At 37.0% G+C, this 19,291-nt stretch overlaps 1 protein-coding gene across 5 annotated transcripts in view; it reads right to left on the bottom strand.

Moving 5' to 3' along the window:
• Nucleotides 1-19,291, bottom strand: part of ANKRD30A (ankyrin repeat domain 30A) — a 132,454-nt gene that overhangs the window by 16,936 nt on the left and 96,227 nt on the right. For all 5 annotated transcript variants that reach the window (XM_055308662.1, XM_055308663.1, XM_055308665.1 and 2 more), the window contains 3 exons: nt 12,883-13,012; nt 1,917-2,207; nt 860-1,071 (listed from right to left, as the gene is read on the bottom strand). In XM_055308662.1, coding sequence (XP_055164637.1) covers nt 860-1,071; nt 1,917-2,207; nt 12,883-13,012 — 633 coding nt within the window. The remainder of the gene's footprint in view (nt 1-859; nt 1,072-1,916; nt 2,208-12,882; nt 13,013-19,291) is intronic.

The following is a 19,291-nucleotide window of genomic DNA, read 5'->3' as shown; positions in this document are numbered from 1 at the left end:
GAGGTAGAATCTGCCCTTTTTATCTTCCACATGCCCCCTCATGCCCACCATGACGCTATTTTTAGCCACGTTGGGATTTATTTTTATTTATTTATTTTTTAACATTTTATTTATTTATTCATGAGACACAGAGAGAGGCAGAGACACAGGCAGCAGGAGAAGCAGGCTCCCTGCAGGGAGCCTGATGCGGGACTTGATCCCTGGACCAGGATCATGCCCTGAGCCAAAGGCAGACACCCAACCTCTGAACCACCCAGGTATCACCACTTTGGGATTTATACTGCCTTTCACCCATATGTGAATCTTTCTGTATTTCACATGTACACCTTTATATAAATTAGAAAAGCTACAAAGGATAGTTTCCCTCCCCACCCCAAGGGTCTCTAGTAATAATACCAAAGACACAATCAAGAAAGTTAATTTACCAATCTGCCAGAATGTGCAGTATTGGCACTTGATCTTTTGGGTTAAAGATGTAATCTTCCAAAACTAAACTCACTAATATTTCTATTTAGGGTAATTCTGACAAACAATTTTATAATAATATGCTGTCTAAATTATAAAGCTTCAAACAATTAGTTTGTAAAGATGATGAGACCAGATTAACTGAGAATATTAAGGGGGAAAAAATAAAGTCATATAAAACCAAAAAAAAAAAATGGAGGAGAGAGGCTAACTGTCCTGGATGAACATATAAAGGTAAGTTTATTTACAAACATTATTTTCCAAAATTATACTATTCAGTTGGTTTTCACTTCCTCACTTCCTACTCATCTCATAAACCCATCTCCATAAAAATTATGCTTTAGAGACAAATTAATAAGCTAAATCTATTTTCTGTGATTCTGTTTTAACTTACTTGCTCAGTTTATTTGTCAATGACATTCGAATTTTTGATTCTTCTAAGTAGAGTTGCCTGTATTTTTCCAATTCTGCTTTATCTTCTTGAGAATTTTTGATTTTGGATATTTCAGATTCTAGCTCTTTAATTCTGAGTTCCAGTTGACCTCTTATTGAAGCATTATTACTTTCTCTTAACTGTTCTAAGTTTTCTTGAGATGCTGCTTGTGTCTAAAGCAAATTAAAAGCACAGTTTTAAAACAGCTATAACCTGGAAAATTATAGTATATTTCTTTCCTTTAGTTGTGAGTCAATGATTCAGAGAGGAATTTGAAAAAAAAAAAAAAAAGGTGAGTATAAAATATTTATCATCAATGTCACCTGAATTAAATCTGAATGATAAAAATAAAGTTCAATCATTCTTATATTAGTACTAGTGTGATCTGATAATTCAAAGAACAAGAGAATCAATTAAGAATTTTAAAAAGTGCATAATACAACCTAAGAATAACCCGATTCTTGATTTCTTCTCAGAGCATGTTCTCAGGGGTCCTGAGGCCAAGCCCTGTGTCACACCCAGTATGGAATCTGCCCAGGATTCTTTCTCTCCCTCTGCCAATCCCCCTGCTCACGCTCAATAAATAAATAAGTAAATAAAAAAAAAGAATCTTAAAAAAAGAAGAAGAACCCAGGAATGGAATACGGAGCCCAGTGCAGGGCTTGATTTCACAAGCATGAGACCAAGACCTGAGCTGAGATCAAGAGTCTGCTGCTTAACCAACTGAGCCACCCAGACACTCCACGGTAAAAGTTTTAAATCACAATTTTTTTCTTTTCCTCTTAATAGTCTTGATTCATACAAACTGGTCTTAAAAATAAAGTGATTCTCAGGAGACCAATTTAGTGAGAATAATGATGAAAACAGAAATCTTTACAGGGAGGAAGGAATGCCTCCAGAAATCTACCAAACAGATTGCTGTAAAGGAAGCAGAGGCAACATACACAATGCACATAACCAAAGTGTAATTTGTAGTGAAATAAATGCAAGCATATCACATACAGATTAATAAATTAACCTGTAAAAATAGATTGACTTCTTTTAATTTTTCTACTATAACCAATCTTGCTCTCTCTTCAATCTCCCGTTTATATTTTTCTACTTGACTGCGTTCTACCACATTGACTTCTAAATGACTTCTGAGGTTTACTACTTTTTGTTCCAACTTCTTTTTATTCTTTTCTAGTTTTTCACATTTCCTCTCTGTTGCTTTCATAGATAATAACTCTTGTTGAAGAACTTGATTTTTTGCATCCAGGTGTAGACATCTTGAAGATTCAGTTTCCAGTTTTGCTGTAAGATCATCAATCTGCATGAATAAAACAATACAGTTTGGAAGTGGAGTGAAAATAGTTTAATTAAAAACTATAACCAACATTATTTTTAAACATTTTATTTTTAAGTCTCTGAACTGAACCGTAGGCTCAAATTCGTAATGCCGAGATCAAGAGTCACATGCTCAGGCAGCCCTGGTGGCTCAGTGGTTTAGTGCCACCATCAGCCTGGGGCATGATCCTGGAGACCCGTGATCGAGTCCCACATCAGGCTCCCTGCATGGGGCCGCTTCTCCCTCTGCCTGTGTCTCTGCCTCTCTCTGTGTCTCTGTGCCTCCCATGAACAAATAAATAAAATCTTAAAAAAAGAGAGAGAGTCACATGCTCTAAAGCGTAAGTCATCCAGGTGCTCCCATTTTAAAAATAAACTCATTTGCAATAAAATATAATCTATATTGTAGTAGAGTCTTAAAATGTGAAGCCTTGAAGAACTTAGAAAATCAAGAACAAAGTTAAAACCACTAGGAGTTACTAAAATAGATTTCTGCTATCATTGTCTTTGCCATACAACATTTGTACTTCATTTTATGCTTTTATTTTTCTATGACTGCTTCAGATATTTCCTCCATAAAATACCTGTAAGTCACCTCTTAGTAGAAACTCTCTTATACAGGCATTTAATTTAAATAAAATTTTAAAAAAGAAAAGAAAGTCTCTTACTCTTTCCCCCATCCTAACATGCCATAATTTTTAAAAATTTATTTATTCATGAGAGACATAGAGAAAGAGAGAGAGAGAGGCAGAGATACAGGCAGATGGACAAGCTCCACAGGGAGCCCGGTGAAGGACTCGATCCCAAGACCCCAGGATCATGCCCTGAACCAAAGACAGATATTCAAACCACTGAGCCACTCGGTTGTCTCAATACTCCATTAATTTTTAAGAAGTTTTAGTAATATCATATTGACTTATGTAGGTCTGAGAAAATAAATGCTTCCTAAGAGAAGCCTTTGAAAATAAGACTCTAATTACTGAATCTATAAATACTGATTCTAATGCCACAAGCCTTTTTCTGAATTACAAATGATTTACACTAATTTGAGTTGCACTCCCAGGAGAAATGATTCTCAGGGTTAAGAAATCACACCTCTCAGTATAAAAATTTAGTGAGATGAATCATATGCTTTTGGACAAAAAAAAAAAAAAAGAATACCTAACTGAATAGTGTTATCTTATAATCCTCTGTTACTTCCCACAAAACAAGAGAACATACTAAGCAACAAAAACAACCAAAAACCTGACAGATTTTTCACTGATGCTGAGTTGGGAAGAACTTCTTTCTTCTGGATATGATTGATAAGACAAGGTGAGTGCATGTGGCGGTTTTATAAATTCTTTGACACTTTGCCCATGATAATCCCTCCCCTTAAAATGTGCTGACCTTAGTAACTGGTTTCCAGTGAATAGAATTCAGCAGAACTGCTGTGTAATTTTTAAGACTAGGTTAAAAAATGTGATATAGCTTCCATTGACATTCTTTTTCTAGGGAAACTAACCCTTAGAATCTAGCTGCTGTGGGGAAGCCCAGGCCACCTGGTGTGTCTCCATGTAGACATTTCAGCTGAGACTGACTCAGCGAACATCCTAGCCAAAAGCCAGCCTCAACAGCCAAACATTTGTATGAACATGGTTTTAGATGATTCTAGTCCCCAGCTTCCAATCATCTCAGGTGATACTAAATGAAGAAGAAATGAGTTGGCCTTATTCAGCTTTGCCTAAACTAAACACTTGTGAACCAAATAAATGCTGTTTTGAGCAACTAGGTTTTGAGGTGGTCTATTATGCAGCAATAAACAACTGGCACAGATAACTGATATTAAAAATAGGGTGCTGCCATTAAAAAAATTTAAACCTAAACCTCCTTTGAACCAAGAGGTAGGTGGAACCTGAAAGGATGTAGAGAAAAGTAAGAATGAAAACCAAAAGAGCTTCCAAGAGACTGTTAGTGGAAACCTGATGGCCCTTGAAGAGGCTGACAGCAAGGGTTCTAGGTAAGTGAAGAAAATGACACTAGAGGAAAAGTAACTCGTGCCACAAACCACTTGAAAGTAAAATTGATATGAAAGATAAACTAAAGAAGGTCTATTCAGTATGAAAGAACCAGGACTAACTGGGTTCAAATATTTTTTCCACATTTATAGCCTTTCCATATGCTGAATTGTCAAATAATGCTAAAATAAAGAAATGGATTCTGGGTCAAGAACAAATACAGGAAAACATGGCCTACGGATGAAGCCAAGACTATAAAATGTTTTGTTAAGACCTCAGAAGGACTTAAGGTATGCCTCAAATTTCTTTAAGGATCTTAAGAGTATGAGCTTCACAGGAGACCTCAGGTGAAAAGTTTATCTCAAAAAGACCTGGGAGAGTGGCTTTTCTACTGACATAAAATCCATTGATAGTCACAGAAAAACTCAAAAAGTTAAGAAAATTACAGCATCAAAAACACTGTTTGTGAGTCTGGACTAAAAGAGACCTAGATAGCACAGATTGAAAATAGCCCTTTGGGTCTTAGAAGTCCCACAGGGAGGAAGCAGGCTGAAAACACAGCTGCGAACACAAGTAATTTCTTAAGGACAGACAGCAAAGAGCCATGAAGAAAAATTTCCATGGTTAAGACTAAGTCCTAACTGAAGAACTGATAGCATGCATTAGGCTGCATTTCAAACCCGCTATGGACTAGTGTGATTTCCATCTTCTTTCTGAATATAAGAGTCTTTAGCAAGTTACCAGAATGTTGTGTTTTCAGTAGTAGAGAACTGTCTCTTTAATTCTCAAGTCTTTATTCCTATTGAGAAGACTTGCACTCAAGGGACTACACAACCCCGGCACATTATCCCCACTGCACCTGATTAAGATGGCAAGATCTTGGACTCCATCCTGAACCCGATGCCATGATAACTGAGATTTGTGGGAGGTACTGGGAGGAGATGAGTGTATTTTTCATGTGAAGGAATAATGAAAATTATGGCCGGTGGGTAAATTACACTAAAAATTTTGTTCTTTAAAGGTGTCCATAGGTTTTAAAATACTCCATTAAAAAAAAAAAAAAAAGGACTGTGGGCTAACCTTAGTGACTGGCTACTAACGAACCAAATACGGTCAATGTGATGTTGTGTGTATTCCAAGGCTAGGCTACAAAAGGCAACACAGCTTCTGCCTTGTTCTGTATCTCAGGCTGCTTACTTGGAATTTAGCCCCTCCTCTTGTGAGGAAGCTCAGGCCACAAAGAGAGTCCTGGTGAGCCAGTGTAAGCATTCTGGCTTGCTTGCCCTAACTAAAATTCTAGGCAATAGCCAGCATCAACAATACCAGACATGAAGTTTTTCTCTTGGTTTTTCCCCATTTATGATACTATCTGTGATTTTTTTCATACATTCCCTTTATTATTGAGGTATGTTCCCTCTAAATCTACTTTGTGGAGGGTTTTTATCATGAATGGATGTTGTATTTCATCAAATGCTTTTCCTACATCTATTGAAATGATTATGATTCTTCTCCTTTCTTTAATTAAGATGATGTATTACACTGATTGATTTACAGATATTGAATCACCCGTGTAACCCAGAATAAGTCCCATTTGATCATGGTGGTGATTTTCTTTAATGTATTGTTAGATTCAGTTTGCTACTATTTTGTTAAGGATTTTTACAGTAGAATATTGGCCTGTAATTCTCTTTGTGGTGTCTTTATCTGGTCTTGGTATCAGGGTAATGCTGGCCTCATAACATCAATTTGGAAATTTTCCTTCCTTTTCTGTATTTTGGAATGGATTGAAAAGAATGTGTACTAACTCTTTAAACACTTGGTAGAATTTGGCTCTGAAGCCATCTGGTCCTGGACTTGTGTTTGTTCTGAGTTTTTGGATTAGTGATTCAAGTCGTCTGCTGATTATTGGTCTGCTCTAATTTCTTCCTGCTTCAGTTTTCATAATTTATATGTTTCTAGGAAATTTATCCATTTCTTCTAGGTTGTCCAATTTGTTGGCATATATTTTTCATAATATTCCCTTATAATTGTTTGCATTTCTGCATTATTGGTATTTCTCCTGTGTCATTTGTGATTCTAATTGGGTCTTTCCCTTTTCTTTTTGATAACTATGGCTAGAGCCTTGTCAATTTTATTAATCTTTTCAAAGAACCAGCTACCGTTGATCTGTTCTATTTTTATCTTTGTATAGTTTATATAGAATTTATTTCTGCTCTAATATTTTTTAAAGATGGAAGGCGGGGGATCCCTGGGTGGTGCAGCGGTTTGGCGCCAGCCTTTGGCCCACGGCGCGATCCTGGAGACCCGGGATCGAATCCCACATCGGGCTCCCGGTGCATGGAGCCTGCTTCTCCCTCTGCCTGTGTCTCTGCCTCTCTCTCTCTCTCTCTGTGACTATCATAAATAAATAAATAAATAAATATTAAAAAAAAAAAAAGATGGAAGGCGGGGGTGGGGGGGGTGGGGAGGACCGGGCAAAGGAAAAGGGAGAGAGAGAATCCTCCAGTAGATTCCTTGCTGAGGTTGGAGTCTGAAGCAGGGCTCAACTCCAGGACCCTGAGAACATGACCTGAGCCAAAATCAAGAGTTGGCTGCTTAACTAACTCAGGCACCCAGACACCCCTATTTTTGCTCTAATTTTTATTATTTTCTTCCTCTGCTGGCTTTAGGCTTTGTTTGTTGTTCTTTTTCTAGCTGTTGTTCTTTTTCTAGCTGCTTTAGGTGTAAGGTCAGGTGGTTTGAGATTTTTCTTCTGGCTTGAGGTAGGCCTGTATTGCTAGTATTGCTATATACTTCCATCTTAGAATCACTTTGGCTGCATCTTAAAGGTTTTGGAAAATTCAATTTTCATTTTCACTTGTTTCCATGTATTTTGAAATTCCTTCTTTTTTTTTCCTGGTTGGCCCACTCATTGATAGATGGATGTTATTTCACCTCCATGTTTTTGTGGTCTTTCCAGACTGTTTTTTGTAGTTTACTTCTAGTTTCATAGTATTGTGGTCAGGAAAGGTGCATGGTAGGACTTCAATCTTCTTGTACTTATTAAGGCCTGTTTTGTGGCCTAATACATGATCTATTCTAGAGAATATTCCAGATCTGTATTCTGCTGTTTAAGGATGGAACATTCTGAATATCTCTTTAATCCATCGCCCATGGCCCAGTGTGTCATTTAAAGCCACTGTTTCCTTGTTGACTTTCTGCCTATTCATAAAATGGGGTGTTAAAGTACTGAATTAGGGATTTCTATGCCTTCCTAAAATATCCAAATTGTACACTGTGTTCATGGATACTTTTGTGACTAGGAATAAAAGCAACTAATTCCAATTAAAATATACATATAAAATAAAAATAACATGCCATACAATTTTCTTGTATTATTACCAATTAGTTCTTTCATGTTTGTCATTAATTATTTTATGTATTTGGGTGCTCCCATGTTAGGTACATAAATATTTACAATTGATAGATCTCCTGTTTGTTCACTTTGTTATAAGGCCCTTCTTTATCTCTTGTTACAGCTTTGTTTTGAAATCTATTTTCTCTGATATAAGTATTCCTATTCTTTCTTTTGACATCTATTGGCATGATGTTTCTTCATCTCACTTTCAATCTGCAGGTATCTTTAAGTCTAAAAGGAGTCTCTTATAGGCAGAATATAGACTTGTTTTTTAATCCATTCTGACATCCTATGTCTTTTGATTGGAGCATTTAGTCCATTTACATCCAAAGCAATTATTGATAGATATGTATGTGTCATTTTGCAACTTGTTTTGTGGTTGTTTCTGGAAATTTTCTCTGATTCTTTTTTGTCTTTGATGTTTTGCTGATTTTCTTTAGTGATATATTTGGATTTCGTTCTCTTCTTTGCATGTTTATTAGTGGTTTTGCCTTTGGTTTTGGGGTGTGTGTGTGTGTGTGTGTGTGTGTGTTTAATATTTCTTGCAGGGCTAGTTTCACAAACTCCTTTAGTTTTTGTTTGTCTGGAAAACTCCATCTGTCCTTCTATTCTAGGTAATAGGCTTGCTCAATAGAGTACTCTTGGCTGCAGATTTTTCCCACCGCATTGAATATATCATGCCACTCCCTTCTGGCTTACAAAGTTTCTGTTGAAAAAACTCCCACTAACCTTAAGAGATTACCCATGGAAGCTTCTGATTTGTTTTCCTGCTTTTGTTTTCTTGATCGGTGTATTTTGCAAATTTAATTATAATGTGTTTTGATGTGGGCCTGCTTTTGTTGATTTTGATGGGAGTTTTTTTTCTGTGCCTCTTAGATCTTGGTATCTGTTGCCATCCCCAGATTAGAGAAGTTTTCAGCTATTCTTGCTTCAAATAAATTTTCTTACCCCTTCTCTCTCTCTTCTTTTACTGGGACTCTTATAATATGAATATTACTACATTTGATGGAGTCACTGATTTCCCTAGGTCAAATCTCATTTTGCATAATTCTTTCTCTCTCTTATTCAGCTTCCTTGCTTTCCATTACTTTGTCTTCTAGGTCATTAATTGGTTCCTCTGCTTCCTCCAGTCTGATGTTCACTGCATCAGGTGTGTTTCTAATTGCATTTATTGCACTCTTCATCTCGGATTTTTTTTTAAACTATTTTATCTCTGTTGTAAGGGTCTCACTGATATCTTCCATTCTTTACCCAAGTCCACTGAACATCCTTATGGTCACTGCTTTAAATCCTCCATCAGGCACGTTATTTATATCAGTCTCATTTTAATCTCTGGTACTGTGGCCTTATCGTGTTCTTTCATTTGAGATAAATTCCTCTGTCTTCTCATTTTGTCTAGGTCTCTGTCAGTTCCTCTGGGTTAGAAAAGCCAGTTATGTCACCTGTTCCTAAGTAATGGACCACTGAAAATGGTCACATAGTGCCCAGGGCCTGGCGCTTCAGGGAGTGTCTCTAGGGTGTGCGGCATGCACTCTGCTACTGGGTTCTGGCTCCTCTATCCCTCAGGCCAGTCATCTGAGAGATAGGCTCTCAGTATCTGCTGCGGGCAGTGTTTGGTACTTGGCCTGAATCTAGCAGGTCTTAACTAGCTTGTGAAATGAGACCTGCCCACTCCACTGGATCTGAGACCCTGCAAAACTTTGGTTGGGACACATAGTGTTGGCAGGGGTTTGTACTGGTCTTCTGGGGGAAGGGCCTGCTGTGCTGGAACTGAGGCAAGAATGATTGAAAAGGGCAGTTCCCCTGGAGTGCAAATGGGTGGTGGTTGGTGTAAGCAAGTTAGGCAGCTGGTGTCAGAGTGGCACTGATTCCCACAGGTGGCTGTGTGTTTGTGCTCAGGGTCAGGGGAGGGCAATGGCACCAGCCAGCTGGTTCCTTTGTTCCCAGAGACGTGTCTCCATGAACACTGCCTCTCAGGGACATGGTCTGAGAAGAGTGAGTAACTTCTCCACTCTGTGCCCCTGGTAGTCTTCAGATCACTATTTCCATGCTGTATGCTCCGAGGTAGATTGCTTGCTGCCTCTCTTCAAGCATAGTGCCCTACAGATTCTATCCCAGCCAAGCCCAATAACCTTTAAAATTCTAGGCTTTAAGCCCCCTTTGTTGCAAGAACTGCCAAAATTCAGCCGCTCTCCTTTTCCAAGGCAGGGGCTATGTGCATTCCCAGGTGTTCCTCTCTCCTGCCCTTCACCATGACCACTACTCCCTCCCATTGGCAGCAAATAGGATCCAAGGCAGTGGCTGTGTGCATTCCCAGGTGTTCCTCTCTCCTGCCCTTCACTATGACCACTACTCCCTCCCATCGGCAGCAAGTAGGATCTGTTTCTCTCCTAAACTATGTCTCTATACTTCCTACTTTCTTTGAAGTGGCTTCTTCTCTCTCTTTAGTTGTGGCCTTTGTTTTTTCAGTCTTCAGGTAAGATGTCTGAGGCATTTAGTAGGACTTGATAGGTATCTAGTTGTATTAGTGGGACAAGGTGAGCCTAGGCTCCTCCTACCCTGCCACCATCTTCCTTTCTCTATGATATTTTTCTAAGATTCTCTTCAAATTACAAATTATTAAAACTAAGCAGGAACATTTCTTTTGAATTTCCCTTTAAGTTAAGGGAGAACAAAGACTGACAAGCAGAGAGACATATGATTTGAAGTATAACAACTGAACTAGAAAGAGTTTAATAAGCAAAATGGAACCTTTTACCTGATTTCAATTAACTGCAATTCTAAAAGAAATAGGCAGCTTTGAGGGTTTCTAAATCAATAATCTTCATTCTACCTTCATCAGTGATGAAATAAAGAGAACATTAGGGAATAATTTCTAATCTTTTCATTAGCAAAACAAATGTATTGTTCTTTGGCACATTTAAATTAAATACAAATTCTCCTTTATCTTACTGCAAGCTTATTTTTGTGGGGAGGTAATAAGACTGTCTCATCTTTATATTGTACTACAACGCTTCTCCATATCATACAAATTGGCTTTGAAATTCTTTTGTAATTCAAATTGCTAACCTAATATTTGTCTCTGATAATTCAATTAGATGCAACCTGATATTTTACAGGTGTATTCTTGAAATAATGTAATGAAATGTTTATTCCATTAATTATGCATTGAGCTATCAAACTACGCTATGCATATCTATTTCAGTAAAATAAGATGGATGTGGGCAACTGCATTTTCCAAGAATGTAAGATCTGTGCCAAGAACAGGATCAGCACCAGTGTTGTATGCACGAGAACCAGGTCAAAAGAGTATCTAATTGTGAACTTTAAAGATGATGGATGGATCAGCAAGACTTCCAAACAGGAAGGCTGATAGCCCAGAGTTAACCTTTTATACAAATGGTACTGAGACAAATGGATATCCACACATAAAGTAATAAAATCAGACCTCTACCTCGTACCATATATACAAAATTAACACGAAATATTAAGAGCTAAAATTATAAAACAGAAAAAAACATAGGTGTGTATGTTTGTGATTGGATTTGGCAACAGTTTCTTAAATATGGCATCAAAAGACAGAAACAGATTAAATATTTCATCAAAATTTAAAAAATAAAAACTTTTATGCTTTAAATGTAACCATCAAGAAAAAGTGAAAAGGCAAGGTAATGAATAAAATATTTGAAAATCCTGTATCTGATAAGGGATAAGTAGTTAGAATATATAAATAACTCTTACAATAATGAAAAAACAATCCAATATAAAAATGGGCAAAAGAAATGATTAGTTCTTTAAGGAAGATATAGAAATGAATAATGACCACATGTAAAGATGCGATACTCAACATGACCAGTTCTAAGAAAAATGCAAATTAAAACCACAAGATAGATGGATCTCAACAAGTGTATTATGCTAAGTGAAATAAGTCAGAGAAAGACAAATACCATATAATTTCACTCATATGTGGAATTAAAAAAAAAAACAGATGAACATAGGGGAAGGGGAAAAAAGAGAGAAAGAGGCAAACCATAAAAGACTCTCAACTATAGAGAATAAATTTAGTGTTGCTGTAGAGGTGGGAGGGGTTTGGGCTAGATGAGTGATGGGTATTAAGGAAGACACTTGTTCTGATGAGCACTGGGTATATTTTTTTTTATTCAAGAGAGACACAGGGGGTGGGGGGGGCAGAGACACAGGCAGAGGGAGAAGCAGGCTCCATGCAGGGAACCCGACGTGGGACTCGATCCCGGGCCTCCAGGATCATGACCTAGGCTGAAGGTGGTGCTAAACCGCTGAGCCACCAGGGCTGCCCAGCACTGGGTATTTAAATGAGGAATCACTAAATTCTACTCCTGACATCAATATTACATGATATGTTAACTAACCAGAATTTAAATAAAAAATTGAAGCAAATGAAAATACCCCCACAACATGTCATTTTATACCCAATAGGATAGTTATAATAAAAAATAACAGATAACAACAAACATTGACAAGAATCAGCGAAAATGAGAACCCTCAAACACTGGTGATAAAAATGTAAAATGGTGCAGCCAGTTTGGAAAATAGTCTGGCAGTTCCTCAAAGGTTTAAAAAAAAATGTTAAAGGCAGTTACCATATGAACTAGCAATTCCATTTATAAGTATATACCGAAGAGAAATAAAATGTTCATGCAAAAACTTGTACATGAAAAAAAAAAAAACTTGTACATGAGTATTCACAATAGCATTGTTAACGACAGCCTAAAAGCAAAACAATCCAAATATCCACCAAATGATAAATACATAAATAAAATGTGGGCTGTTCATACAGTGGGATATTATCCAGCAATAAAAAATAAAAAAGCACTGACACATACTACAAAATAATCTAAAGATGTGCTAAAGGAAAGAAGGCAGTCAGAAAAGATAAAATATTTTGTGATTCCATTGATATGAAATGTCCAAAATCAGCAACAAATCTATAGAGACAGAGAGTGGAGTAGTAACTCCCTATGGCTAAGAAGAATAGGGAAGGGGAAACTAGCATGAGGTGACAGTTAAAGGGCGTAGGGTTTCTTTATAGGGTGCCAAAATGTTCTAAAATGGACTGTGGTAATCTTTGAATATGCATCTTATGTTCATTATATCTCAATAAAGTTATTACCAAAAAAATATATCAAGTATGCAAAATTAACATACAAATCAGTATTTCACTGCTCAAAGCATGGAGTGATTTATTTCTCAATGATTTTAGAGTCCAAAAACTAATTAAAAATTACCTTATGTTTTAGCATATTAATCTGAATATCCATTTCTGTTTGACTGGTTTTTAAATCTCCATAGAAAGGAAGCTCTCCATTTTCATATTTACTTAACATCCTTCTTGTCATGTTTAAGAGGTTCTTAAATCTGCAGAAGGTATAGAATGAGTAAGTCAGGTCCTTTAAGAGAAAATATTTAATACTTATTTAAATAGATAATATGTTCTATCACATAAACAAATCTATAAATTATGATATCTCATTTGTTCTAATCTCACGTTGTTTGAGAAAATACCAACTAAATTATATCCCTAGGTAAAAAAATATGAAAAAGATTTTTACGACACATATGGCAGTTAAAGAGTTAATAGGGTAACTATATTAAGAGTTCTTGTAAGTTATTTTTAATATCTATTTTCAGTATTTAATATAAAAACTGATCTATTATTAAGTGGCTATCAACCAGAGACTAGTAATCCACGGTGAAGAGGAAAAGCATCCTCATCTATTAATGTTTTAAAAAGACACAAAAAATACATTTTGGTACCTACCTACCTGTCTACAAGAAGAAAAGAAAATACAGACAAAAAACATCAAAGGAGATCATTCAACAGAAAGAGAAACAGGAAAGAAAAATATTTAAAGTCTGAGTTCAGAGGAAGAAGAAAGAGGCAGAGCTTTAGAAGAAAAGAAATCAGCAGAACGATAATGTAATAGTCTATGAGACTGTTTTAAAAAGAAATCTAATATCTTGGCTAGCAGACTCTTAGCAAAGTGAGGGGATGCAAAACAATGCAGAGAATGCAGTTAAATGAGAGAATTGACGAATCAGAGCACAAGTTAAGTACTCAGCAAATAAACAGAAAGGAAGCCAAGTGGGAGCTTCAGAACATCAGAAAGACATTTTTTTTTTTATCTGAGTGGTAAAAATGCAACTGTTCATTTTATTCTTAAGTCAGACATATATTTTTGTATGAATGATATATTTTATAACTAAAAAATGCAGGAAGAAAATGTAAGCCACTTGAATCCGAGATGGCAGAGGAACAGGAAAACATAGTTTTGTCTGATCCCAGAAATTCAGCCAGAGAGCTATCAAATCATTCTGAACACCCTGTGAAATCAACCAGAGATCTAAGGGAAGAATTGCAGCACTTCTACAAATAGAAAAGTGACCACTTTCTGCAAATCTTTTTTAACTTTCATTTTTACAGTTACATTCTATTCTTTCATTTTACCTAATTTTACTTCTGTATACATGTAAGTCATTCTATCTTCTCTTTCCTTTGGATAAATTACTCTAAAAACAGACCAAAATGTACCTTGGATATAGAATATTGCTCTGTTCTGTTCAACTGGCTGATAATATTGTTCTCATTTTGTCTTTTAATTTCCATTTTTACACTTACATTCTATCCTTTGGTTGTATCTAATTTTATTTTTGTATATATACAAGGTTTCCTTTCCTTATCATTCTGGGATGCAATTTCCTAACAAACAGACCAAAATACACATAGGATCCAGTGTACTGCTCTGCTCTCTTCAGCTCTCTAATTATATTATCTCCTTTTTTAACCTTTTTATCGTTTTTGGTTCTCTTCTGATTTGTTTAGTGTATTTCTCTGGGGTCATTTTTGCTATTTTTATATTTTGCTCTCTTATTCATCTATTCTTCTCTGGACAGAATGACAAGATGGAAAATCTCACTGCAACAAAGAGAACAAGAGGCAGTACTGACTGCCAGGAACCTAATCAGTATGGACATAAGTAAGAGGCTGGAGCTAGAGTTCAGAATAATGACTATAAAGATAATAGCTGGGCTTAAAAACACACAGAAGGCGCTAGAGAATGCCTTTCTGGAGAAATAAAACAACTAGTATCTAATCAAGCTGAAATAAAAAAGGCTATTATTAGTGAGATGCAATAAAAAATGAAGGCTCCAACTGCTAGGATAAATGAGGCAGAACAGAGAAGTAGGGATATAGAAGATAAAATGATGGACAATAAAGAAGCTGAGAAACAGAGAGAGAGAAACAACCACTGGATCATGACGGGAGAATTCAAGGGATGAATGGTACCATAAAGCAAAACAATATTAGGATAATTGGGATCCTAGAAAAAGGAAGTAGGGGGCAGAAGGCATATTTGAGCAAATGAAAGCAGAGAGAACCTTCCCTAATTTGGGGAAAGAAACAGGCATTCAAGTGCCAGTAGGCACAGAGAACCTTCCTCAAAATCAATAAAAAACAGGTCAATACATCAATATGTAATAGCAAAACTTGCAAATTTCAGAGACAAAGAGAAAAATCCTGAAAGCAGCTTGGAACAAGGAGCCCAGAACTGACAAGGAGAGAAACATTAGACTGGCAGCAGATGTATCCAAAGAGATCTACCAGGCCAGAAAGGGCTGGCATGATATATTCAGGGTGCTAAACAAGAAGAATATGCAGCCAAGAATACTTAAGAATATTTTATATATCAAGGTCATCATTGAAAAAAGAAGGAGAGATAGAAAGCTTCCAGGACAAACAGAAACTAAAAGAATTTGTGATCACTAAATCAGCCCTGCAAGCAGTACTAAAGGGGGAACTTTAAGCAAAAAGAGAGCCCAGAAGAAACACAGACAAGAAAGGAACAGAGACAATGCAGTGAAACAGGTACTTTACAGGTAATACAATGGCACTACATTCATATCTTTCAATAATTACTCTAAATGTAAACAAGCCAAATGCCCCAATCAAAAGACACAGAGTATCAGAGTGGATAAAAAAGCAAGAGCCATCGATATGCTATGTACAAGAGACTCATTTTAGACACAAAGAAAACTCCAGATTGAAAGCAAGGGAGTAAAAAACCATTTATCATGCTAATGGGTATAAAAAAAAAGCTGGAGTGGCAATTTTTTATATCAGACAAATTAGATTTTAAACCAAAGACTGCAATAAGAGATGAAGGAGGACAATATACCATAATTAAATGGTCTATTCAATAAGGAAATTGAACTATTATAAATATTAATGCCTCTAATGTCAGAGTAGCCAATTATCTTTTAAGATTTTATCTATCTATCTATCTATCTATCTATCTATCATCTATCTATCTATCTATCTATCTATCTATCTATCTATCTATTTGACAGAAATAGAGGTGGGGGACACAAGAAGGGGGAGCAGGAGAGGGAGAAGCAGACTCCCCATCGAACAGGGAGCCCAGTCAGGGCTCGATCTGAGGATCCTGGCATCATGACCTGAGCCAAAGTCAGACGCTTACCCGACGGAGCCACCCAGGCCCCCTATAGGCCAATTAATAATAAAATTAAAGGAACACATTGATAGTCATACAATAATAGTAGGGGCTTTAACACACCACTCACTGCAATGGTCAGATCATCTAAGCAGAAGATCCACAAGGACACAAGGGCTTTGAATGACACACTGCACAAAATGGACTTCACAGATATCTTCAGAGCGTTCCATCCTACAGCAACAGAATACACATTCTTCTCGAGTGCACATGGAACATTCTCCATAGCAGATCACATACTGGGTCACAAATTGGGTCTCAACTGGTACCAAAAGATTAGGATCGTCCCCTGCATACTTTCAGACCATAATGCTTTGAAACTGGAACTTGATCACAACAGGAAATTTGGAAAGAATTCAAATACACAGAGGTTAAAGAATCAAACTGGGGAATTAAAGCACAATTTTAAAAACTCATAGAAAGAAATGAAAATGGAAACATAACTGCTCAAAACTTTTGGGATGCAGCAAAGGTCATCCTAAGAGGAAAGTATATGGCAATACAAGCTTTTCTTAAGAAACAAGAAAGGTCCTAAATACACAACTTAACCTTACACCTAAAGGAGCTGTAGAAAAAACAGCAGATAAAGCTTCAATCCAGCAGGAGAAGAGAATTAATAAAGAGCAGAGCAGAAATCAATGAAATAGAAAAGAAAGGAACAGTAGAACAGATCAATGAAATCAGGAGCTGGTTCTTTGACAGAATTAGTAAGATAGATAAACCCCTGGCCAGACTTCTCAAAAAGAGAACGAACCCAAAGAAGATCGTGAATGAAAGAAGACAGATCACAACCAACACCAGAGAAATACAAACAACTATAAGAACACATTCTGAATAACTGTATGCCTACAATCTAGGCAATCTGGACAAAATGGATCCCTTACTATCAAAACTGAAACAGGAAGACACAGAAAACCTGAACAGACCCATAACCAGCAGTCATCAAAAATCTTCCAACAAACAAGAGTCCAGGACCGGGTGGCTTCCCAGGAGAATTCTACCACATGTTTCAGGAAGAATTAATCTATTCTTTGAAGCTGTTTCAAAAAATAGTAATGGAAGGGAAATTTCCAATGCTCTCTGTGAGGCCAGCATTACTCTGATCGCAAAACCAGACCAAGACCCCAACCAAAAGAAGAATTACAGTATCCCTGATGAACATGGATGCCAAAATTCTCACCAAGAGGCTAGCTGGGAGGATTTAACAGTACATTAAAAGGATTATGCACCATGTCCAAGTGGGATTTATGCCCGGGCTGCAAGGGTGGTTCAACATCTGCATATCAATCAATGTGATACACTACAGTAATAAAAGAAAGGATAAGAACCATAGGATCCTCTCAACAGACACAGAAAAAGCATTTAACAAAGAACGGCATCCTTTCTGGATCAAAACTCTTCACAGTGTGGGGAGGGAGGGAACACAATACCATAAAACCAGTCGAGGAAAAGCCCACACCAAATGTCTTTCTTATTGGGGAAAAACTGAGAGCTTTTCCCTTAAGGTCAGGAACATGACAGGGAGGTCCACTCTCACCACTGTTGTTCACATAGTCTCGGCAATTAGACAACAAAAGAAATAAAAAGGCGTCTGAATCAGGAAAGAAGAAATCAAACTCTCACTCTTTACAGAGGACATGATATCCTATGTGGAAAAGCCAAAAGACTCCACCCCAAAATTATTAAGACTCATACAGGAATACAGCAAAGCAGCAGGATATAAAATCAGTGCATGAAATCAGTTGCATTTCTATACGTTAACAATGAGACAGAAGAGAAACTGAGGAGTTAATCCAATTTACCATTGCATCAATCACCATAAGATACTTAGGAATAAACTTACCTAAAGAGGCAAAGGATCTTCTGAAGACGACAGGACATTCAAGAAAGAAATTGAGAAAGACGTAAAGAATTGGAAAACCATTCCATGCTCATGGATTGGATGGACAAATATTGTTAAAATGCTTATGCTACCTTGAGCAATCTATACATTCAATGCAATCTCTATCAAGATACCACCAATTTTTTTTTCATAGAGCTGGAGTAAATGATACTAAAATTTGTTTGGAACACTAGAAGACCCCAAATAGCCAAAGAAATGTTGAAAAAGAAAGCCAACACTGGTGGCATCACAAGCTGGACTTCAAGCTCTACTACAAAGCTGTGATCATCAACACAGTATGGTACTGGCACAAAAGTAGGCATGTTGAACAATGGACCAGAAGAGAAAAACCAGGAATGGATCCTAACTCTATGGTCAACTCACATTCAACAATGCTGTTATCTAATGGAAAAAGGGCAGTCTCTTCAACAAATGGTGTGGGAAAATCAGACAGTCACATGAGAAGAATGAAACTGGACCATTTTCTTACACTGTACACAAAAATAGACTCAAAATGGATGAAAGATCCCAATGTGGGACAGGGATCCATCAAAATCCTAGAGAACACAGGCAGCAGCAACCTTTCTGACCTAGGCTGCAGCAACTTCTTGCTAGACATGTCTCCAAAAGCAAAAATGACCTACTGGAACTTCATCAAGATACAGTGCTTTTGCACAGCAAGGAAACAGTTGACAAAACCAAAAGACAACTGACAGAATGGGAGAAGATATTTGTAAATGCCTTATTAGATAAAAGGCTGGCATGCAAAGTTTATAAAGAGCTAATCAAACTCAACACCCAAGAAAAATAATCCAATCAAGAAATGGGCAGAAGAAATGAATGGACATGTTCCCAAAGAATACATACAAATAGCCAACAGACATGAGATAACATGCTCAACATCACTTGGCATCAGGGAAATACAAAACAAAGCCACAATGAGATACGACCTCATACCCTTCAGAACAGCTAAAATTTACAAGTCTGGAAATGACAGATGTTGGCAGGGATGCAGAGAAAGGGGAACCCTCTTATGCTGTTGGTGGGAATGCAAGCTGGTGCAGCCACTCTGGAAAACAGAACAGAGGTTCCGCAAAAATTTGAAAATAGAACTACGCTATGACCCAGAAATTGCACTACTAGGTATTTATCCCAAAGATCACTTTGGTAGTGATCTGAAGGGGCACCTGCACCCCTCCATAGCAGAAATATTCACAATAGCCAAACTAAGAGGTCCAGATG

This window comes from Nyctereutes procyonoides, unplaced genomic scaffold (genome assembly GCF_905146905.1).
Source record: "Nyctereutes procyonoides isolate TBG_1078 unplaced genomic scaffold, NYPRO_anot_genome, whole genome shotgun sequence".
Lineage (NCBI taxonomy): Eukaryota > Metazoa > Chordata > Mammalia > Carnivora > Canidae > Nyctereutes > Nyctereutes procyonoides.
The sequence above is the reverse complement of the archived record's forward strand: the minus strand, read 5'-3'. Positions and strand labels throughout refer to the sequence as shown.